General features: G+C 39.7%; 1 protein-coding gene across 4 annotated transcripts in view; it reads left to right on the forward strand.

Annotated features, from left to right (window-relative positions):
- The window catches only part of PTPN9 (protein tyrosine phosphatase non-receptor type 9), a 93,016-nt gene that overhangs the window by 63,512 nt on the left and 4,610 nt on the right, over positions 1-24,894 (forward strand). For all 4 annotated transcript variants that reach the window (XM_045586627.1, XM_036455183.2, XM_045586623.1 and 1 more), the window contains 5 exons: positions 12,352-12,445; positions 15,131-15,197; positions 21,993-22,071; positions 23,251-23,401; positions 23,807-24,014. In XM_045586627.1, coding sequence (XP_045442583.1) covers positions 12,352-12,445; positions 15,131-15,197; positions 21,993-22,071; positions 23,251-23,401; positions 23,807-24,014 — 599 coding nt within the window. The remainder of the gene's footprint in view (positions 1-12,351; positions 12,446-15,130; positions 15,198-21,992; positions 22,072-23,250; positions 23,402-23,806; positions 24,015-24,894) is intronic.

Below are 24,894 nucleotides of genomic sequence, written 5' to 3' on the forward strand. Positions count from 1 at the left end.
CCTAGACACCATATTAAGTCAAAGTAAGTTTATATATCATGTATTCTACAAACGAACAGATTTTATAAAACTCATAGCTGTATATATTTTTTATTTGAAATTCTAATTTTTCTTTTCTCTCATACCACCTACCTTTGTCTAACAAGTCATAATTGTGGACATTCCTGGTTCCCACATACTGTGAAGGATCAGCCTAGTCTCAGAGCTTCCTCTCATTTGTGCTATTTTTTTTCTTCCTTGTGCCTGATTTCTAGTTACCCTAACAGCAGTCTCATAGCGTGATTCATGGATACCAAGCCTACATAGCCAATGCTCAGTTTTCCATTCTCTCTTGTTCTTTGCTTTCAAAAAGCATAAGTACTGATGCACTGACTGATATAGTGACAGAATGCAGTATCTGGTGTTTTCCATTTCCATGTAAGGATTCAAAGATTCAGTTTTAAGAATATTCCTCTGTCTTAAGAGTATCTTTAGTAACTCCAGCTCTAAAACCAAGTAAATATTCTGCATTGCTTTGTGAAGGCAGGAAGGTAATCCCTCATTTGTGAGGAAATGCCCGTGTTTCTGACAGAAACACTTCCAACGATTCAAGTTGTATCTCAGGGAGCCCAGACTCAGAAATCCTCTACAGTTGTGACTTTAAGGACACCACCCATCAGCCTTACAGTTAAACTGCTTCTCTAAGCATCTGCATTCCAGAAAAATACAAAGTAGTTGAAATATCTGCCAGCAAAATATATTTTAACAATAAGGATTTTTCAAAAAACACAAGAAATATATAAAACTGCAATGCTATATTTTCTTTATTGCTGCTTATTCTTTCATACACTACTCAGTTGTACTTTGCAAATTTGATATTTAGAATTATGAAAGAACTTAGTTTGCATTGGTATCAGAGTTAGCAAGATCAGTAAGAAGAAAGGGACTGTAAATGGCCTCTGAATAGAGAAAACGAAACAAACAACAAAATGATTCACAGTAAGAGAAGAGTTGCCTCTTAGAAACTTAGCCTATGTGATTTTCCTTCAACCCAAACTGTACTACAAAAACACCAGGTTAGTTTATAACTGATTCAGGGCTAGTTGATAACTGTTATGGCAACAGAGCATAGATCATTTCTCTTAGTATTGCTCTCAGTTATGTTACCATGTTTTCATTGGCTACAGCAGAAATTTCTTTCTCTCCAAGCTGAGCTCTAGAATTTGGCAAAGTTGTCCCAGTGGGTCTCACCCAGGCTTAAATTCCAGCTTAGCCAAAAATTCCTCCTCTGTACTTCAGTTTCCCTGTGATGTTAGACTCTGATATCCGCGCATTGTCTGACTGAAATGTTTTAGGAATTCATGATTCTGCGAGTACATCCCCCCTGTGACTCCTGGCCTGCTCAGTGTGCTCTGAAGAGGATGCAGGAAGAGAGCCTCTAACAAGAGAAAAGAGGAAAATAATGAGTTAGGAAACAGGTAAAGAAGTAAGAAGTGATGGAGAAAAGAGTCAATAAGCAGATCAATAATGCAAGAAAAGTAGGAGAAGAAAAAGGAAAGCATATGTATGAAGTTGGGAGGAGTATTCTTTTCTCCACATTGCCCTTGTTTCTTCCCTAACAGTTCAAGGTCCTTATATGCATCCAGTATTTTTCCCAACCAGTTTCCCCCCCCTGTCGTTTTTTGAAAAAATCTATTTTATTGATTTTTTACATAGAGGAAGGGAGAGGGACAGAGAGTTAAAAACATTGATGAGAGAGAAATATCGACCAGAGAGAAATACCCTCCTGCACTGAGTATGTGCCCGCAACCGAGGAACATGCCCTTGACCGGAATCAAACCTGGGGCCCTTGAGTCCATAGGCCCTCTATTCACTGAGTCAAACTGGTCAGGGACCCCCTGTAGTTTTGAATCACAGTTATATTGGGGAGCAGGGAGGAGCTCTGTGCTACTATAAGAGATGCACACTTGTCCTCTGGATTCTTGACTTGTTCTAGTGCTTCTGCTATGGGACCCTTGAGATTTTGTTTCTAGCATGACCCCATATCCCCCATTCAAAACACATGTTTGGTCAGCCAGCGTGGCTGGCTGTTTGAGTGACCTGTGCACCAAAAGGTTGCTGGGCTTGATTCCGGTTAGAGCACATGCCTGGGTTGCAGGTTTGATCCACGTACATTGATGTTTCTCTCTGTGTGTCTCTCTCTCTTTTCCTTCCTCTGTTCCTCTCTCCCTTTCTTCTTTCCTCCCTTCCTCTCTCTAAGCAGTTCCTCATATGAGGATTAAAAACAGAAAAAGAAAAAAGCAGGTTTGAATTATTCTCTTGGCACCAACCAAAACAGCTATCTTATCTAATAATCCTATCTAATAAAGAGGGACTATGCTAATGGAACACCATGCCCTCACAAAGATGGTGGTGCCCACAGCCAATAAGGAGGGAATATGCTAATTGATTGCCACACCCTCAAAAATGGCAGCACCCACAGCCACAAGATAATGGCGGCCAGTCCCCTCAGCCTTCCAGCCTGGTCAGAGGCACAGGCAAGGCTCAGATGGCAGCTGCCCAGCCGCCCAGGGCCGCCCAAGGCTCAGGTTACCATGGTTGGTCGAGGCTTGCACTGCCGGCAGTGGCAGCAGCAGAGGTGTGATGGGGCATCACCTTCCCCTGATCGCCTCCTGTCCCTGAAGGCTCCCAGACTGTGAGAGGAGGCAGGCTGAGCTGAGGGACCCCCCCTCCAGTGCATGAATTTTCATGCACCAGGTCTCTAGTTATAATTAGAAAACACATCCCAATCCTATGGAAGGACATTCTAATCTTGCTTCTTTTTGTTTTCTTTTGTTAATTCTCACCTGAGGATATTTTTTCTGACTGGGGTGGGTGGGTGATCAAACTTACAACCCAATGTATGTGTCCTTTACCAGAAATCAAACCCATGACCCTCCAGTGAGCAGGCCAAAGCTCTAGCCACTGAGATTTTATTTTATTATTTATTTATTTTTAAAATATATTTTTTACAGAGAGGGGAATGACAGAGAGTTAGAAACATATTTTTTTCCTTTTACATTTTTTATTAAATTATTATTATTATTATTATTATTATTATTATTTTAACATATATTTTATTGATTTTGTACAGAGAGGAAGGGAGAGAGATAGAGAGCCAGAAACATCAATGAGAGAGAGTCATCGATCAGCTGCCTCTTGCACACCCTCTACTGGGGATATGCCCGCAACCAGGATACATGCCCTTGACCGGAATCGAACCCTGGACCCTTCAGTCCCCAAGCCAACGCTCTATCCATTGAGCCAAACCGGTCCTGGATTATTAAATTATTTTTTATTAAATGTACATATTTTAACATTGCCCTCCCTCCCCAGAGTTTTGTGTCCATTGGTTGTATTTATATGCATGCATATAAGTCCTTCGGTTGATCTATTATCTCCCCCAAATCTCCCTACCCTCCCCACTGTAATTCGACAGTCTGCTTGTTGTTTTACTGTCTCTATATCTATCTTTTGGTTCATCAGTCTATAATGTTCTTTATTATCCATAAATGAGTGAGGTCATGTGGTATTTCTCTTTCATTGACTGGCTTATTTCACTCAGCATGATGTTCTCCAATTCCATCCAGGTTGCTGCAAATGATGAGAATTCCTTCTTTTTTTATGGCAGCATAGTATTCCATTGTGTAGATGTACCATAGTTTTTGGATCCAATCATCTGCTGACGGGCACGTAGGCTGTTTCCAGATTCTAGCTATTGTAGATTGTGCTTCTATGAACATAAGGGTGCATATATCCTTTCTGATTGGTCTTTCTAGTTTCTTGGGATATATTCCTAGGAGTGGGATTACTGGGTTAAATGGGAGTTCTATTTTCAGTTTTTTGAGGAAACTCCACACTGTTCTCCACAGTGGTTGCACCAGTCTGCATTCCCACCAGCAGTGCACGAGGGTTCCTTTTTCTCTGCAACCTCGCCAACACTTGTCCTTTGTTGATTTGTTGATGTTGTCCATTCTGACAGGTGTGAGATGGAACCGCATTGTTGTTTTGATTTGCATCTCTCGAGAGTTAGAAACATTAATGAGAGAGAAACATCAATCAGCTGCCTCCTGTACACATACACACACATACACACACACACACACACACACACACACTGGGGATGTGCCCGCAACCAAGGTACATGCCCTTGACCAGAACCAAACCCGTGACCCTTCAGTCTGCAGGCTGACACCCTATCTACTGAGCCAAACTGGTCAGGGCATTATTTAAGAGATTTTAGGAAAGTCCAAACATGAGGCAAGATGGACAGTTGTATGGAAAAGTCATTGGAAATGGCTTGGACTATCCTGCTAATTATAGTCTAAGGGAGTCCCTGGTGGGGGTGAACAGTGTGAGCCAGGTTGATGGAGACTCAGAGATGGTACCTATCTGTCAGTGCTGTGGTGGGGAGGCTCAGCAAAGAACAGTGGCCTCTGCCAGCACTTTTGTTTGGGGGAAAGCTCTCCCTGCCCCACCAGCAGCTCTTGCCCTGATGCCAGACAACTTAGTTCCTCCCTATATGTTACTGGTTTCTTTCAAGCTTTTGCTCCAACACTGGAGCTCAGAGGAAGTGAGTCTGAGTAAGTCTGTGCTTGGGCTCTTTAAGAAGAACTGCCTGGGACTCCAGTAGCTTCTGTGTCATTTAGCTACAATCTCCACTGGTTTTTATAGCCCAAAGTTATGGAGACTTCTCTTCCTGGCACTGCAACCCTGGGCTGGGGGCTGGTGTGGTGCTTGGATCCCTCACTCCACAAGGGTGACCTCCACACAAAGATATCCCTTCCAATTAAAAACTGCCACTCATGGATGTGGGACCAACATATTCCATGCCTGTGTCCCCATCCCTACTTGGCTTCTGAGTTATAGGACTTCCATTCAGCTAGATTTTAGGTGGTTCTGAATGATGGTGGTTCTGAAGATAGGTTGTATTTTTATTTGATTGTGAGAGGATTCTACTACCACATTTACCTATGCCACCATCTTGACTGGAAGCCTATTCTAATCCTTATATAAATTTTATTAATTTTTATGGTAGATAGGCATTTAGATCTTACGTTCTTTTTCCAGTTCCCTTTTGTTCTCTTTTGTCTGTTTTCCCCATATTATTATGTCACATTTTGTGTTAAGTCAGTGTTTATATTATTATGTCTGTAATTTTTTTAATTGCAGAGGTAAGTGTGCTTCTATGAAATAATCAAATATATTAAGTCTTATTCCACTTTTTAAATATATATATATTTTATTGATTTTTTACAGAGAGAGAGAGAGGGATAGAGAGTTAGAAACATCGATGAGAGAGAATCACCGATCAGCTGCCTCCTGCACACCTCCTACTGGGAATGTGCCCACAACCAATGCACATGCCCTCAACCAGAATTGAACCTGGGACCTTTCAGTCTGCAGGCCGACCCCTATCCACTGAGCCAAACTGGTTTCGGCTATTCCACTTTTTTGTTCTGGAGGTAATGACCTACTTTTTTTTATTTGCTCTTAGTTTTCTATGTGCCTATCCTTATTTCTTTCTATCTAAGTCAGATTTATTTTAAATTCTCATTTTATAAGTGGTCAAATATATCAAATAATGAGCTGATTTTATTTTTTTCCCTAGAGACCTCACTTTCAAAACTTTTGGGGGTTTTTGTTCAAGTCTAAACTATGGTTGCTCCTCAGCTTTCATCCTGTTGTTTCCCTTCCCCATTTCCCTTTATTGGCTTTTCTTTCCTGAGATAACTGTCTAAGAGTGCAATTGCTAGGCCATATAGTGTGATTGTATGTTTTATATATTTTTAAATTCTCACCTGATAATATGTTTTTATTGAATTTAGAGAGAGAGAGGAGAGAGAGAAACATCAATGTGAGAGAAACATCTATTATATCTGTTGCCTTCTGCACTTGCCCTGACAAGCAATTGGTCCTCAACATGGGTATGTGCCCTGACTGGGAATTGAACCCTCACACTTTGGTATACGAGATGACACTCCAGGCAACTGAGCCACATTGGCCAGGCTGGTGATTGTATGTTTAGTTTCTTCTTCCTTTACTTATATTCTCTTTTGCTAGAGCAGTGATTTTCAACCCATGTGCCACAATAATTTTTATACATTCCCTGACTCTTTAGTCAGAGGCATTAATTTATCTTAGATTGTCAAATTAAAAAGTGACAACAGCCACTTAAGCAGGTGTGGCTCAGTGGTTGGGCATTGGATCCATGAACCAGGAGATTTAGGGTTCACTTCCTAGTTCATGCTCAAGTTGCTGGCATGCAGGAGACAGCCAATCAGTGATTCTCATATTGATGTTTCTCTCCCTCTCCCTTCCTCACTCTGAAATCAATAAAAAAAAATATTTTTAAAAATGATAACAGCCAACACAACAATAGCCATTCATGTGAATGAATCAAATTTACATCTATCTTTTTTTTGTTAGATTAGTAAAAATTATATTTTTTGGTACGCTGCAAAATTTTAGTTGTTTATGTGTGCCATGAGATGAAAAAAGTTGTATTACAGCATAGAATTTTGTATTGGAAATAATTTTACCTCAGAATTTTTAATGCAATGTCTTTCTAACTTACTAAAAATGCTACTTATTAGTGTCACCAAAGGAGGAACACCAAGGCCAAAGGAGGTAAAGAATTATGAATTCATTAGGTCATCTAGAAAACCCGATGGGCTGAGCCCCCAAATGGCATCAGCAACCACGGATGGGGAGTCAGAGGTTTTAAAGGACTTGTCTAGGCAGGCTTTTTCTAGGCAGAGAATTCTCTAGGCGAGTCCTAAGGGGAAAGATAATGAATGGTCTTAACAAGTGGAATGTCCCTTGTGAAATGCCCTGAAAGTCAATCCCCGAGGGAGGGATATTGATTCAATTATTGGATCAAACTTAAAACTACTAAATTGTTTGATGTTATTCTTATTCCTTCTCAAGTCTTTCTAAATTTTTTTCCCTTTGGACATTTTTAGATGTGTATCTTTCTGTTTTAAAATGTCACAATGATGTGCCTTGGTATCCTTTTTTTCATTAATTTTGTTAGGTGCCTAAAAGGTACTTTTACTTTGAAAGCTTGTGTTCTTTAATTTTGGGACTTTTAAAAACTTTTTTTCCCCATTCTCTCTTTCCTTGTATTATGTCAATTCTTTCTCACTGGAATGTTCCTGTCAGTCTGGTTACATTTCCTAAAGCAGAGATTGACAAAATTTTTTTAAAAGGGCAAGATGGTAAATATTTTAGGCTCATAAGCCTTTGCAGTCTATTGTAAGTATTCAACTCTGCCATTGTACTGTGAACACAGCCACAGACAGTACTAAACTGATGGGCTTGGTTGTGTTACAATAAAACTTTTACTTATAAACACAAGTAGTGTTTTTCAAAGTTCTGTCTGAAATGATTCTCTTATTTTCTTAAATTTTTCATATTTTGCATTACTTTGATGTTTTTTTTTCCCTATTCTGGGAAATTTCTTCTACTTTCTCTTTCATCTCTTCTTTGGATAAGTTTTTTAATTTCTAAGACCTTTTTTTCTTTGTTCCTTTTTCATTGCATCCTATTCTTCATGTATGCAGTACCTTTTTTCTTTATTAATTGTACCCTTTTAGAACTCAGTTTCTCATATTAACTCTATTTTGTGCTTTTCCCCCCTCCCCAAGTATTTGAATTGATCTCTTTTGTGTTATGGGTTTTTCTTAACTATCTGGAGATCCTTGACTGTTAGTTCACACTTAGGAATGGGGTCCTTAAAAGCTGCTTTGCCCTAGCTGATTTGGCTTAGTGAATAGAGCATTGGCCTGTAGACTGAGGGGTTTTGGGTTTGATTCCAGTCAAGGGCACATGCCCAGGTTGCAGGCTTTGTTCCCAATGGGGGGTGTGCAGAAGCTGGGTTGCAGGTGATCAGTGATTCTCTGTCATCTTTTTTAAAAAATATATATTTTATTGATTTTTTACAGAGAGGAAGGAAGAGAGAGAGATAGCTAGAAACGTCGATGAGAGAGAAACATCGACCAGCTGCCTCTTGCACACCCCCTGCCGGGGATGTGCCTGCAACCAAGGTACATGCCCTTGACCGGAATCGAACCTGGGACCTTTCAGTCTGCAGACCGACGCTCTACCACTGAGCCAAACCGGCTTCGGCATCTCTGTCATCTTTGATGTTTAAACTTCTCTCTCCTTCTCCTTTCCTCTTGGGGAAAAAAAAGAATTGAATTTATTTTTTATTTTTTATTTTTAAATTTTCCCCCTCTAGTGGTTTATTGCTGTCATTACACTGAATTTTTTTTTTAAAGCTGCATGAATGAGCTTCAAATTAAATTCATCATCTAGCTTGTTGTTAATTTACTCCAAATGTCAGAATTCTTTTATGTAGGGCTATTCACTTTTTCCAGAGAGGAATTCTCCACTTTCTTGACTGGTAGGGTCCAAGTGTGGATATGAGTGTAAGAAAGGATAGTTCAGGGAGAGTGGGACAAGGTATTCTCACTGTATGTCATTCAAATTTTTATTTATTCCTCTGTTTTTAGTCCTGTGCCTCATCTTGTCTTCCAGGGTGGGATTTATAAGGGTGAGTCATTATGTATCTCTATAATACCTCTATGGGTCCTATCTTCCTTCCTTCCTTCCTTCCTTCCTTCCTTCCTTCCTTCCTTCCTTCCTTCCTTCCTTCCTTCCTTCTCTTTTCTTCTTTCCTTCCTTTCCTTTTTTTAAATTAAATATTTGTTGTTCAGATTATTACAGTTGTTCCTCTTCTCCCCCCCCCCCCATAGCTCCTCTCCACTGATTCCCACCCCACCCTCTGCCCTTTACCCCCACCCTCCACCCCACTGTCCTCATCCATAGGTGCACAATTTTTGTCCAGTCTCTTCCCGCAACCCCCACACCCCTTTCCCCCGAGAATTGTCAGTCCACTCCCTTTCTATGCCCCTGATTCTATTATATTCACCAGTTTATTGATTTTTAGATTCACTTGTTAATAGATAATGTATTTGTTGTTCATAATTTTTATATTTACCTTTTTCTTCTTCTTCCTCTTCTTAAAGAATACCTTTCAACATTTCATCTAATACTTGTTTGGCAGTGATGATCTCCTTTAGTTTTTTCTCGGCTGTGAAGCTCTTTATCTGCCCTTCCATTCTGAGTGATAGCTTGGCTGGGTAGAGTAATCTTGTTTGTAGGTTCTTGCTATTCATCACTTTGAATATTTCTTGCCACTCTCAGCTGGCCTGCATAGTTTCTGTAGAGAAATCAGCTTATGGGTGCTCCCTTGTAGGTAGGTAACTATTTTTCTCTTGCTGCTTTTAGCATTCTCTTTTTGTCTTTTGCTCTTGGCATTTTAATTATGATGTGTCTTGGTATGGTCCTCTTTGGATTCCTTTTGTTTGGGGTTCTGTGCACTTCCTGGACTTATAAGTCTATTTCTTTCACCAGGTGGGGGAAGTTTTCTGTCATTATTTCTTCAAATAGGTTTCAGTGTCTTGCTCTCTCTCTTCTTCTGGGACCCCCATAATTCTGATGTTGGTTCGCTTGAAGTTGTACCAGAGGCTCCTTACACTATCTTCATATTTTTTTATTATTTTTGCTTTTTGCTTTTCCGGAGGAGTGTTTTTTGCTTCTTTATATTTCAAATCTTTGACTTGATTCTTGTGTTTCTTTAGTCTGCTATTGGGTCTCTGTATAATATTTTTATTTCAGTCAGTGTATGTTTAATTTCTGGTTGGTCCTTTTTCATATCCTCAAGGGTCTGGCTAAATTTATTGGCTTTTTCTAGGAAATTCTTGAAAAACCTATAACCGTGGTTTTGAACTCTATATCCATTAGTTTTATTTCCTCCATTTCTCTCATTTGTGATCTGTTTCTTTGTCTCCACATTTTGGCTGCTTCCCTGAGTTGATAGAGTGGCTTTGTGTGGTAAGTGTTCTATGTGGTTCAGTGGCTCAGCCTCCCCAGTTACCTTGGTGCACCCCTTTGTGGGCTGTGTGCACAGTCTTGTAGTGGTTAAGCCTTGATTGTTGTTGGTACACTGAGAGGAATTGACCTTCAGGCCAATTGGCTGTGAGGATCAGCTGTGTCTATGATGGGAGAACTTATGTGCTGGAGACACCCTTATGATGCAAGACACCCTTCAGTGGGGCTCACTGAGTCTGCCCCCTGAGTGTATCCCTTAGGATCTGAGGACTTGTAATCTGGATGGTCCTACTCTGACCCCTGGGTACACTGGCTCTTGGATCTCCAAGGAGGTGCTAATTTAGCCTCTGTCTGAGGCCACTCAGCAGGAGCTGTGGAGAGATCTGCAGATTCCTCTTCTTTGTTTTGGTTTTAGAAGTGCCTAGGTGAGGTCCAGCTGTGAAATAATGCAAGCTGCTGGAGTGCCTTGGGCCTTTTTTTTGATGTTCTGGGTCTTACTGACTCAGTGCAGTTTGTTAGGTAAGTTTAGAATTCAAAGGACCAGACCATTCATATGCAAAAGCCTCTGCCCTCAGCTTGGATGGGAGGGAGTCTCAGGGCAGAGAGCAAACTGCCATGGCTTCCTGGGGCGGAATCTTAAGGCAGAGCAAACAACAATGGCTTCTGGTCAGCCCTGCCCTAAGAGGCCCCTTGGTCTCAGTGTCCTGCAGTAATTGCTGCAAGCACCTCTGAGAGAAAGCCACCCTCAACTTTTGCCCACTGCAAGACAGTCCATTTTCTCTCTGTAGTAGTCTGGGTTCTCAGAGTCTCACCCAAAACTGGAGTTCAGAGCAGTCAGGAGTTTTTGTCTCTCTCCCGATTGAGAAAGCCAGCCACATACTCAGTTGCCTGCCCTTTCTGCACATGCGCCTCTGTACCTCTGCATTTTACTTCCACAGCTCCTGTGAGTCTGAGTGTGCCTTTCTCTTTCCTTCTAGTTTTAGAATTTCCACTCAGCCAGCTCTCCTGTGGTTCTGGGTGATTTCTGTTTTGTCTTTTAATTGTAGTTTTGAAGTGATTGTGCAAGGCAGCAGTTCAGGTGTTTGCCTATGCCACCATCTTGGTCCCCCCCCCCCCTTTTTTTAAAATTAATTTCAGAGAGGAAGTGGGAGAGAGAGGTAGAAACATCAGTGATGAGAAAGAATCGCTGATAGGCTGCCTCTTACATGCCCCCTACTGGGGATGGAGCCTGAAGCCCCACATGTGCCCTGACTGGGAATTGAACCGTGACTTACTGGTTCATAGATTGATGCTCAACCAACTGAGCCATGCTGTCCAGAAGTCCTAGCTTTCTGTAACTGGTCAAGTCAGCGAAAATCCTTCTATTATTTTTTCTGCCTAAATGGGTGTAATACTCTTTGTTCAATTAGGTCTCTGCTGTCACTTTTGGGTTTCTACTGATTAGTTCCTTTTATAAAAATTAATTAATTACTTTATTTATTATTTTTACTAGAGGCCCAGTGCACAAATTCGTGTACAAGTGGGGTCTTTAAGCCTGGCCTTCGGGATCTGTGAAAACTGGCTCTCTGACATCCTCGAAGGGGTCCCAGATTGAGAGAGAGCACAGGCCAGGCCAAGGGACCCCACCAGCGCACAATCGGGGCTAGGGAGGGACGCGGGAGGTTGGCCAGCCAGGGAGGGATTGCAGGAGGGCTCAGGGTGTCTTCAGCCTGTCTTGCTCAGTCCCAATTGGCCAGACCCCAGCAGCAAGCTAACCTACTGGTCTGAGTGTCTGCCCCCTGGTGGTCAGTGCACATTATAGCAAGTGGTTGAGTGGCCTTAGCATCATTAGCATATTACACTTTGATTAGTTGAACGGATGATCAAACGACCAGACACTTAGCTTATTAGACTTTTATTACATAGAAAGAGAGAGGTTAGAGAGATGTAAACATGGGTGAAGGAGGAACACTCCCCAGTGGGTACTGAGCCCACAACCCTGGCATGTGCCCTAAATAGGAATTGAACTGTGACTTTTTGGTTCCTAGGTCAACGCTCAAACACTGAGCCACAACTGGAGGGGCTCCTTTTTTATTTTAATGAGTTTGCTGGATGGACTGGCATCAAACATGTTACCAATGTACCTTGTTAAACTGGAACTTAAGAGATTTTTTTAAAATATCTTTTTGGAAATGAGTAGTAGAAAATTTTATTTGCAGCTAGTTTTTTTTTTTTTGTGTTGTACCTCTATTTCTCTTTTTTTAATGGAAATATTTCTATAGTACTTATTACTAAAATATTGAATTATATGGAATTATATAGACTTGATCATGAAAAGCTCGACGTACCTGCCCCGACAGTAACTGACACCCACCTCAGCATTGCCAGGCTTTGTATGTACACACACACTGCCTCCGCTTTTCTCTTTCTTTATTTTGCTTATTTCATTTTCTTCAGGTCTCCAGGAAACCTAGAGAAGAACCGCTATGGGGATGTACCCTGCCTGGACCAAACAAGAGTAAAACTGATAAAACGAAGTGGCCATACTCAGGTAGAAAGATAAATTCTATCTTTTCAGGATTACTGAGGGAAATTTAAGCCTCTTACAAAGTGAAGTTTACTAATACTATGAAAGAATATGGATTCTAAGTCAGAAAGATACTGTTTGAGTTTTTATGTTGCTACATACTAATCTATTGTTACCATAGGCAAGTACCTATATGTCCATCTCATAGTATTAAGTAGAGATCAAATGACATACTTTATGTAAATGCTAAGAGCACAAGGTCTGGTATATTGTAGGTGCCTGATAATTATTTCTCTGGCTGGTTGTGGCTTAGTTGGTTGAGCATCATTCCATGCACTAGGAGGTCATTCGTTCGATTCTGGGTCAGGGCACTTGACCATGTTTCGGGCTGGATCCCCAGTGTGAGGTGTGCAGGAGGCAGCGATTGATGTTTCTCGTCAATGTTTCTATCTCTCTCTCTCCTTCTCCCTTCTTCTCCCTGAAATCAAAATATATATATATATATATATATATATATATATATATATATATATATATATATATTATCACATATAATGCATTAGTAGAGATATTTAATGAAAATGTTGTTCAAACATTTAAACATCAGTGTTTTGTCCTCATTTGGATCTACTTTTTGAGTTAATATAAAAGTTTTCTAGAGCACATTATTTTTATTTCTTTTTTAAGTACTTGGTGATATCACTGGAAAGCTTATTCTAAACCATAAAAATCTATTAACATAACACTAGTTTTTTTAATTTTTTATTCATGCATTGTCTATAGCATAATCATTCACTTCTTTTTTTAATATATTTTATTGATTTTTTTTTTTTTACAGAGAGGAAAAGAGAGGGATAGAGAGTTAGAAACATTGATATATAATTGACATACCATACAATTTATCCATTTAAAGTCTATAATTCAATAGTTTTTAAAAATGAATTCACAGAATTGTGCAGCCAATACCACAATCAACTTTTTAATCACCTGAAAAAGAAACTCCATTTTCCTAAGTAGAATTGCTAAGTCATATGTTAACTGTGTTTAGCGTTTTGAGGAACTGCCAGACTCTTTTCCAAAGTGCTTACAACATTTTACATTACTGCTAGCAATGAATGAGGGTTTTAATTTCTCCACATTTTTGCCAACATTTATTATCTCTTACCTATATTCATCTTAGTTGATGTGAAATGGTATCTTATTATGATTTTAACTTGTACATCTTCTTAGGAGAAATAGTTAAATTGCTCATTTTAAAATTGGGTTGCCTTTGCCGTGGCGATGTAGCTCTCTTGATTGTAGTGTCATCCTGTGCAGTAACAGGTTTGGGGTTTCATCCCTGGTTGGGGCACTTTTCAGGAAGCAACTGATAGATGTGTCTCTCTCATGTTGATGTTTCTCTTTCTCTCCTTGTCTCCCTCTCTAAAATCTGTTTTAAAAATTAAAACAAAATTTGCTGAAACCGGTGTGGCTCAGTGGATAAAGCATCGGTCTGCAGACTGAAGGGTCTTGGGTTCGATTCCGGTCATGTGTGCCTTGGTTGCGGACACATTCCCAGTGGGGGGTGTGCAGGAGGCAGCTGATCGATGATTCTCTCTCATCGATGTTTCTAACTCTCTATCCCTTTCTCTTCCTCTCTGTGAAAAAGTCAATAAAATATATATTAAAAAAAAATAAAACAAAATTGGGTTGTCTTTTTACTGTTGAGTTGTAAATTCTTTATATATTCTAGTTATAAATCTCTTTTCAAATATATGCATTACGTGGGATTTTGTATGGTATCATTAGAAGCCCAAAATTTTTATTTTTAATGCAGTTGGATTTTATCTGTGTGTTTTTTCCCCTTTGGTTGCTTATAATTTTTTTAAATATATATTTTATTGATTTTTTACAGAGAGGAAGGGAGAGGGATAGAGAGTTAGAAACATTGATGAGAAACATCAATCAGTTGCCTCCTGCACACCTCCTACTGGGATTGTGCCCACAACCAAGGTACATGCCCTTGACCGGAATTGAACCTGGGATCTTCAGTCCGCAGGCTGACGTTCCATCCACTGAGCCAAACCAGTTAGGGCTAATTTTTAAAATATAGTTTTTTATTGACTTCAGAGAGTTTTTTATTGACTTCAACCTAATGTTAAAAAGATTTAATCCTATAGATTCTTTTAAAAATATATATATATTTTATTGATTTTTTACAGAGAGGAAGAGAAAGGGACAGAGAGAGTTAGAAACATCAGTGAGAGAGAATCATCGATCAGCTGCCTCTTGCACACCCCCTACTGGGGATATGCCTACAACCAAGGTACATGCCCTTGACTGGAATCAAACCTGGGACCTTTCAGTCCACAGGCCAACGACGCTCTATCCACTGAGCCAAACTGGTTTTGGCTAATCCTATAGATTCTCCTAAGAGTTTTATATTTTTAGCTTTTACATTAGGTCTGTGATCCATTTTGAGTTAGTTTTTGTGTATGGTGTGAGGAAGGATTCAGCTTGGTTTTCTTCTTTTTCTGCATGTAGATGTCCAATTGTTCCAGCAATATTTGTGGAGATGAGGTTTTGAATTGACTTGGCCTTTTTGCTTCTCTCTTTTTTTCCTGACAAGAGTAGCCATACCCTTGGTTTTATTTACTTACTACTACATTATTTTCCCACCCAAATGGTGTATTCCACATAGCTGCAATGATGTTTCCTTTTTATCATTAGACAGATTACATCAATGCCAGTTTCATGGATGGCTATAAGCAGAAGAATGCTTACATTGGTACACAAGGTAAGTTAGTTCACCCCTCACAAATTGGTTTTGAGTCATCTACCTGTGATTCTTTGCAGCAGATGATAGCATAATTTTTAAAGGAATGGTTACTTTCTGTGATGTTTTGGCCATTAGATCTTGGTTTTTATAAAGATTGGGGGTTATTGAGGAAGGCAGATAAGAGGTGCGGAGTTTATACATAAGTTCCTGGAAACTCACTGCATAGAGATTAATTGGAAATTTCAACACACAGCGCTACTACAATTTTTGGACTCTTAATATTGCCAACCCATGGAGATAGGATATCAGAGGATCTCATTGGCCAGTTAAATCTCTTTATGGCCAGTAGAAGGCCAGGAGTGGCAATGGACTTCCCGGAAATTGAGTCCAATCTTGAGTGGGTGTTGATGTCCTGAGAAGCTATGCTATCACAGAGCACCTCAGCAGTCTTCTGAGAGTGAAGTACTAGGCTTCCAGGGTTTCAGGTGGAGTTTTTATAAATGCTGCTGCGTGCCTAGTACTCCTGACATGGCCTTTGCCATCTCAAGGAGAATATCAGGTTGCCTTCTAAGAAAGTGGAAAGAAATCATAACCAGGAGGGCATTACAGGCCAATATGGTCTCAAAGCCCTTAGACCATTGCAGAACATGGCCCGCAAAAGATCTGGTGGAGCCCTAGCACGTTTTTCTCAGTGGTTAGAACATCAGTCTGCGGACTTAAGGATCACTGCTATGATTCCAGTCAAGGGCATATAACTTGGTTATAGGCTCAGTCCCCAGCATGTGGGAGGCAGATGGTCAATGTGTCTCTCTCACATGGATGTTTCTCTCTCTGTCTTTTCTCATCTATTCCTCTCTCTCTTTTTAAAATATTTTTATTGATTTCAGAGAGAAAAGGAGAGGGAGAGAGAGATAGAAACATCGATGATTAAGAGAGAACCATTGATCTGCTGCCTCCTGCACATCCCCCACTGGGGATTGAGCTCATAACCCAGGCATGTGCCCTTGACTGGAACCAAATCAGGGACTCTTCAGAGTGCTCTAACCCTTGAGCCAAACCAGCTAGGGCTATTCTACTCTCTCTTAAAAAAAAAAAAAAATCAATGGAAAAGATAACCTATGGTGAGGATTAACAACAACAAAAAAAAATAAAAACAATTTTGGTGGATAGTTCTTTTACCAGCTGATCAAACTTAGCACCAATAATGGACAAACATATATTACATGACTCCTGTTGTGAAACTGTGAGAACTTTATTAGCCTATGTTGTATGTTGATAGTTTTTAAGTTCAAATCTAATCATGAGAAACCAGATAAATCCAGATTTTGGACATACATTAAGAAAACTGGTTTACACTCTTCAAAGTTCATGCCATAAAAAAAGTCAGAGAACTGTTCTAGTTAAATAGAGACTGAAGAGACTTGATAACCAAAGTTAATGTGTGATCCATGATTGAAACCTGTGTTTGGAGAATAAAACTATTAAGGACAAACTACTGGGACAATTGGAGTCTATACATTAGATAATATTGTATCAGTGTTTATTACTTAAGTACGATAATGTTATTGTTCTGTAGGAGAATATCCTTGTTATTCTAAATTTGTGTTCAAGTATGTAGGAGTGAAATGTCATAATGTCTAAAATTTACTTTTTTTGTTCCAAATTATAAGAAAGTTTATTTAGAAAGTCACAGAGGTAGTAAAAGTGAGTCAGGGCTGCTTAGGCTAAGGTAACAAGTTACAGAGGCAGAAGAAGGGTCCTTGGAGCCGAGAGAGCAAGGCAAAGCTAAGTAATGTGCCTGAGGGGAAGAAGAGGGGAAAGGGAAAAGTAAAGGCATGCTCCCCAGAGGGAGAGCATGATGAAACTTTTTTTGTTTTTATTTTTTTAACCAAAAATAAACATGTTTATTTCTGGGAGTTAGAATTACATTAAAATTTTTTTCTTTATTCTTTATTATATTTTCCAAATAATTAAAACTTACTTTTGAATAGTTCAGTATAAATGAAAATATGTGTGTTTATATACAGTAGCCTCCCCTTATCTGCGGTTTTGCTTTTATTTTTTATTTTTATTTATTTATTTATTTATATATTTTTTTAAAATATATGTTATTGATCTTTTTACAGAGAGGAAGGGAGAGAGATAGAGAGCATCGACCAGCTGCCTCTTGCACACCTCCTACCGGGGATGTGCCCACAACCAATCTACATGCCCTTGACCGGAATCGAACCGGGGACTCTTCAGTCCGCAGACCGACGCTCTACCACTGAGCCAAACCGGTTTTGGCTTGCTTTTATTTTTAATTTATGGTTAATTCTCACCCGAACATATTTTTCCATTGATTTTTTTTTCTTTTTTTTTTTTCTTTTTTTCTTTTTTTAGAGAGAGAAAGTGGAAAGAAGAAGGAGAGACAGAGAGAGAGAAACATTTACTATCGATAGTATGTGAGATACATCAATTGGTTGCCTCCGCGTGTGCTCCCCAACCAGGACTGGGAATCGCACTTGCAACCAAAGTACATGCCATTTATTGGACCTGAACCCAGGACCTTTCCGTCCACGGACCTGCGCTCTATCCACGGAGCCAAACTGGATAGGGCTGGTTTTGCTTTCTGCAGTTTCAATTACCCATAGTCAATTGTGGTCCAAAATATTAAGTGGAAAGTTCCAGAAATAAAAACTTCATAAGTTTTAAATTGCATGCTTTCTGAGTAACATGATGAAATCTAGTCTGTCCCATTCTATCCCACCTGGGATGTGAGTCAACCCTTTGTGCAGTGTATCCACACTATATATGCTACCTGCCTGTTGGTCACTTAGTAGCCATCTCAGTTATCCTATTGAGTATCAGTGTTTGTGTTCAAGTCACCCTTACAGTAACCCATCACTATGTTACAATGCCTAAGTCATTTACCTCATTCATCTCATCACATAGGCATTGTATCATCTCACATCATCACAAGAAAAGGCTGAGTGGAATAAGATAGTTTGAGATAGAGAGACCACATTCACATAACTTTTGTTAGATTATTATTAAAATTGGTTGTTGTAAATCTCTTACTGTGCCTAATTTATGTTATGTATCATATGTATGTATAGGGGGAAACTATATTATGTATGTAAAACTATATATATGTGTATATATGTATATATATAAAACTATGTGTATATATGTATATATATAAAACTATGTGTATATATGTATATATATAAAACTATGTGTATATATGTATATATATAAAACTATGTGTATATATGTATATATATAAAACTATGTATATATGTGTGTGTGTGTGTATATATATATATATATGTATATATATATATATATATATAAACTATATATATATGTTTGGTACTGTTTGTGGTTTTAGGCATCCTCTGTAGGTCTTGGAACATGTCCCCTACAGATAAGGGGGGACTACTGTATAGAGAAAAGCAAACGTTGCAAAATGGTAGCTAAAATTACAGCTTTGAACTAAAGAATGTGAGTAAACTGTACTATTTTTTCAACATTTTGGAGGTTTTCACATTTTTCAAAATAAAAGTTAATGGATAACAAAAAGGAATGGGGCCTTTGGATTCTTGGTACATTGTCCATTGGCATTATGGTCACAGGTTTATTTTTCTCTAAGGGGTTCTTTCAAGAAGAAACTAGAGCAGAAGCCGGTTTGGCTCAGTGGTAGAGCGTTGGTCTGCGGACTGAAGGGTCCCGGGTTCGATTCCGGTCAAGGGCATGTACATCGGTTGCAGGCATATCCCTGGTAGGGCGTGTGCAGGAGGCAGCTGGTCGATGTTTCTCTCTCATCGATGTTTCTAACTCTCTATCCCTCTCCCTTCCTCTCTGTAAAAAATCAATAAAATATATTTAAAAAAAGAAAAAAAGAAGAAGAAACTAGAGAACAATCAGGGAAGATTGTTGGCAGGTGTAAGGTATGATGTGATGCCTGAGAAAGTAGGGCCTTTAGGAGGATGGTCTTGGTATGCTTGAGCTTATAAAGGATAAGGATTGGCTTTAGGGGGTTTCAGAATGCTCCTGCCTCCAGGTTTAGAAGGCTAGGGTACTGTTAGCATTGCTAATTATGCAAGGCTTGGCTCTTCCAGGCTGGTTCTGTAGGCCCTGCCCAGGACAGAAGAAACTCCAGGAATATAGAACAGAGAGTTTCTTGAGTCAAACATTGATCACATTGAGAAGGTGTTAATACCAGAAGGTGGTGCCCAGTGATGTTGAGAAGACTGGTTTGATTTGCTTGGCTATATTTATAGTATTCTGATTTTTAATCATCATAATATTTTTATTAACAATATATGTTTCTATTGAGAGTATGTATTATATATCAGGAACATAATCCTCGTCTAATTATTATAGAGACTTTGCAAGGGAGGTTTTTAATCCATGAACAAACTGAAGCCCAAATAGCTTAGGTGACCTTGTATCACACAGCTAATCAGTGACAAAACCAGGATTTGAAAATATGTCTGTTTGGTCTTAAAGTCCTAGCAAGCCTAGTCAGTGGATTGTTTTACTCATGTCAGTACAAACTGGTGACTATTTCTTCAGAAAAGTCTGCTGTTAAAGAGTCTAATCTGGGGAGTACACTTTGCCTTCCAAATCTCTCTCTTGCCTTTGGGGAAATTATGACCTTCTCTGCCCAGCCTGAATTTGAGTGGTATCAGGTGCTCTGATAGGCAATACCAATTTGTCAGTGGTTTGAACGTGGTAAGTAAATGTGAGCTGCCTGGTACAATGTAGTGAGTTGTTGAATAAGCTAGAAATCAGAGATGGGGCGAGGGTATTCTCATTTTCTCTTTGATGTGCATACTACAGTAATGCATATCTGTTACAGAAATTGAAGATGAAATCACTCATAAATCTGAGACCCATAGATAATGTTAACATTTTTCAGCATCTCCTTCTAAACCTTTTTCTATGCATATAAATAGGTATAGACCTATAAAATATCTAACAAAATGAGCTCTTTTTATACATTCTCTCTTTTCACTTGATGATATTATGTGCACTCCTTTCCAGAGCAAAAGATGCAGATCTTATATTACCATATGGATTATTTAAATTAGGGATATGTGATACTTTAATCCTCTTTTGTTAGACATTTAGTTTGTTTTTAAGACTTCACAGTGTCCACTTCTGCACAGAGGAAATTCTAGTGTCATACAATGTTGGTGCTTGCTAAAAAGGTTAGCAAAAATGGTAGTGAAACCTGCAAACTTCCAGGATAAAATCAACCTTTGTGCTTCCCTGAAATCAGAAGAGGAAAAAGCACTAGGAAAGTAAAAGGAACTACCCTGGGTTGTTACTTCTTTGATTGAAAGGGAGTTGGCTGGCCCACGAGTATCTTCAAAGTTCCCTCTGAATGCCCATCCTGTGCAGGTTGTAAGACAGAAGGATAACCTGATGACATGGCCCTTGTCCTTAGCATTATGTTTGCTGAGATGTGATTAATTCTCACAAAGTAAAATGACTGGTGTAAGACCATCTACATTAAATGGTTAAGCTGTTTTGATCTAGCTGTGCCATCAAGATCTGAGACAAGAAGAAGTCCTACAAGGAGTGTGGTGGTCAGAGAAAGGTGCAAGGGAGAGAGGCAGCACTTGAAAAAGGGTAGAAAGTGAAAAGCCTTGGAGATGAGAGATGGCTTGAGCAAGGGAATAGAAGCAGAAGTCAGCATAATGTGTCTATATTGTGATGAAGCAATTTTTAGAAAGATTAAACAGGCAGGAGTATACAGAATAGATTGGAAGAGAGACCCTTGTTCAGAAAAGTAAACCAAGATGGAATCACAGTAACTCAGACAAAAGATGATATGGTTGGTTCTCATAGCAGTGAAATTGAGTAGGGAGAGCAGGATGGGAATAAAAAGCAAAAACAATTCAAAGACAAAAATCTCAAGGACCTGTTAGATAAAGAAAATGGGTAAAGATCCTGGCCAAAATGGGTAGCACAGTTAGTTAGAGTGTCATCTTGATATGCCAAGGTTGCAGATTTGATCCCCCAGTCAGGGCATACACAAGACTCAAGCAATGAATGCATAAATAAGCGGAAAACAAATGGATGTATTTCTCTCTTTCTCCCTCCCTTTCTCTCTTCCTCCCCCCCTTCACCCCTTTCTCAAATCAATACATTAAAAAAAAAACAATTTTAGAAAAAATGGGTCAGAATTGGCTTCAACTTTTTAAAAAATATATATATTTTATTGATTTTTTTACAGAGAGGAAGAGAGAGAGAGGGATAGAGAGTTAGAAACATTGATGAGAGAGAATCATCAATCAGCTGCCTCTTGCACACCCCCTACTGGAGATGTGCCCGCAACCAAGGTACATGCCCTTGACCAGAATTGAACCCGGGACCCTTCAGTCCGCAGGCCGACGCTCTATCCACTGAGCCAAACCGGTTTTGGCTGGCTTCAACTTTTTAAGACTGGGTGATTGAAGAATGCCAGTACTGTGAATAGAGATGGGAAAGTGTAGAGAGAGAGCTAGTTTTAAAGGAGGAAGCTGAATTGCAAATACGTTGAATCTGAGGAGATGATGGGACATGGAAGGGGGACAGTTCACTTAGCAACTGGTGATTGATTATAATGTTTAGATGAAATGCAAAGAGCTACAGACTTGTACACAGTTGACACTGTCAGTCTGGATATGATAGTTGAAGCCCTGGTAATAAAACTCTGAGAAGTTGAGTAACAGTGCTTCTCAGACTGTAACCTTCCTACAGTTCCTCCTGGGGACCTTGTTAACATTCAGATGTGATTTCTAACACACTCATGTATCTTGTCTTCTCCTTTCATTCCAGGCCCTTTAGAGAATACTTACCGTGATTTTTGGCTCATGGTATGGGAGCAAAAAGTCTTGGTGATTGTCATGACCACTCGGTGAGTTCATCACTTTTCTTCCCACTGTTCTCTGCCTCCCACAATGCCCCCCCGCCCCACACATATATCATGGGTAATTGCAAAAAGGCATTTAGCTCTTAGACACAATGAGGGTTAAGAAAGCCATGGCCAAGAGTTTGAGATGTCAAAGCTCTTTTTTTTTTTTTAGCTGATCCAAAATTAACACAGCCAGGGTATGGTGAAAATTAATAGATCTAATTTGTCAAAGCTTTAATTCATGGCTCTGTTAAAGCCTATCCTGATCTTATCTACTAAAAGAAGTATTAGGAAACACGGGACAATTCACTTTGAATACTTCCAAAGGACAGCTGTTTAAAAAATAATATTAAGGGCAGTGACCGTCACTCCATTTAAATTATACTTAAAAAGTCAGACACTGACATGCCAAGTGTGGTATCTGAATTACCGGTTCCCCTTTGCTCTCTCTTCCCCTGCTACTTTGACCATTTTTTGCTCATGAAGGCAGGCAGCTCTTGATGAAAATAGTATTTTTGAAATTTTGGTGTACACATCTGCCAAAACTTCAGGAATTACTATTTCATGAGTATTACTATTATCATTATGATAATTGTAACCTATTTCAGATGAGGAGAAAAGAATTGATGAGAATGTTAGCTCATTTTGCTTTCTCATGGTACTGTCACAACCACCTTTGATTGGAGAGGAGGCTGTGGAAGAAGTGTCACCTTGGAGTAATTTGGAGCCACTGATGTATAAAGAGGTGGACTTTAGGCCTTTACACAGACCTCAGGGCTGGCATCTTAGGAGCTGTGCCTTTCCTACTCTTCTATCCCTCAGGGCCCTCATTGGGGAAGATAATGAACAGTGGCTGAACGTACAAGTTCAATCTGGCCCACCACATTTTATCTACTGTCTTTATTTGTCCGCCCAGTATTTATCCCAGATATGTGAGGAGTACCCAGAGGAAAGGGGTCAAATGATATAGTAGGTGCTTGGTAAAAGTCTGCATAATGAGTACAGGCAGAAATTTTTGTTGTTACATCTGTTTAGAATGAAGGTTTTCTTTCTTTTCTGCCAAAAAAGCAAGGGTATAAATTAGAAACAAAGCGAGAGGTGATACTACTGCCCCTGGGGAGGGCGTGGCTAAGGGTGTGGAGAGGAAGGGCGGAAGGCTTACCTTACTCTGTGTGTCTTCAGCTTTGAGGAGGGCGGCAGGAGGAAGTGTGGTCAGTACTGGCCTTTAGAAAAAGACTCTCGGATCCGATTTGGCTTCCTCACAGTGACCAATCTAGGCGTGGAGAACATGAACCATTATAAGAAAACAACGCTAGAAATTCATAACACAGAGGTAAATCCAGGTTTCTATTTTCTCACTTTTTTGAAGCTAAGGGAGAACCATTACTGTAAAGAAAATATCCAAAGGGAAGTAGGCAGGATTCCAGGGGGCCTATAAGTTACTTCCATTTTTTTCTGGGAAGAGGATCAGGATATTTAATTCAGAGCCAATATAATAGTGGCGTTAAGTAGGAATAAAACTTAGAAGAAATCTGGATCCTACAAATAAGAATTCTGCCTTTTCCAGACATTAAACCTTTCCTTTGGGTTTGTAGAGAAGCAGTTGTGGAGAAAGTTGAGGGTTTTAGGCAGGAATCTTGCTGGTAGAGACCCCAGGATGTCAAGAACTAGAAAAGCTGAAAGTAGTCAGGGCAAGCAGAAGTGACCTCACTAACTTTTTCTTATTTTTCTATCCAAGGAGCGGCAGAAACGCCAGGTGACTCACTTTCAATTCCTGAGCTGGCCAGATTATGGTGTACCCTCCTCAGCAGCTTCCCTCATTGACTTCTTGAGAGCAGTCAGGAGGCAGCAGAGGTTGGCCGTCAGCAGCATGGGTGCACACGCCAAAGGGCAGAGCCCTGAACCACCCATTGTGGTCCATTGCAGTGCAGGCATTGGCAGGACAGGTAATAATGCACCTGATGCAGCTCATAGCCTCTGGAGGCAGTAAGTGTCGGGGAGGAACAACCAAGCTCTTCCTTGCCATGTTAAGAGAATTTGGTCCCGTGGAGGTGAATTGTCATGAAAAATTCTTCTTTAATGTATTTCTGATATCCCTAGTGCTAAGTGTGTGTCCAGAACATACACTTCACAAGCCAAGTTCTCTGGGGGTTGGTGTTTTATACATCCCATCAGCATGGTCATCTTTTTTTTTTTTCTTTTCTTTTTTTTAATAAATTTTTATTGTTCATATTATTACAAATGTTCCTCCCCCCCCCCCCCCGCCCATTGCTCTTCCTCCACCAGGTTCCCACCCCACCCTCTGCCCTTTCCCCACCCCCCATTGTCCTCATCCATAGGTGCACAATTTATGTTCAGTCTCTTCTCACACCCCTCTCTCTCCTTTTCCCCAAGAATCGTCAGTTCACTCCCCTTCCATACCTCTGATTCTATTATATTCACCAGTTAATATTGTTCATCAGATTTTTTTTTTTAATTTCCTTGGTTTTTAGATTCACTTGTTGATAGTTACGTATTTGTTGTTCATAATTTTTATCTTTATTTACTTTCTCTTCTGAAAGAACCCCCTTCAGCAATTCATATAATTCTGGTTTGGTGGTGATGAACTCCTTTAGCTTTTTTTTATTAGTGAAGCTCTTTATCTGACCTTCGATTCTGAGTGTTAGCTTTGCTGGATAGATTATCTTTGGCTATAGGTTCTTACTATTCATCACCTTGAATATTTCTTGCCATTCCCGTCTGGCCTGCATGGTTTCTGTTGAGAAATCAGCTGACAGTCGTATAGGTGCTCCTTTATAGGTAACTACCTTCTTTGCTCTTGCTGCT

The sequence above is a fragment of the Pipistrellus kuhlii genome, unplaced genomic scaffold (genome assembly GCF_014108245.1).
Source record: "Pipistrellus kuhlii isolate mPipKuh1 unplaced genomic scaffold, mPipKuh1.p scaffold_m20_p_1, whole genome shotgun sequence".
Taxonomy (NCBI): Eukaryota; Metazoa; Chordata; class Mammalia; order Chiroptera; family Vespertilionidae; genus Pipistrellus; species Pipistrellus kuhlii.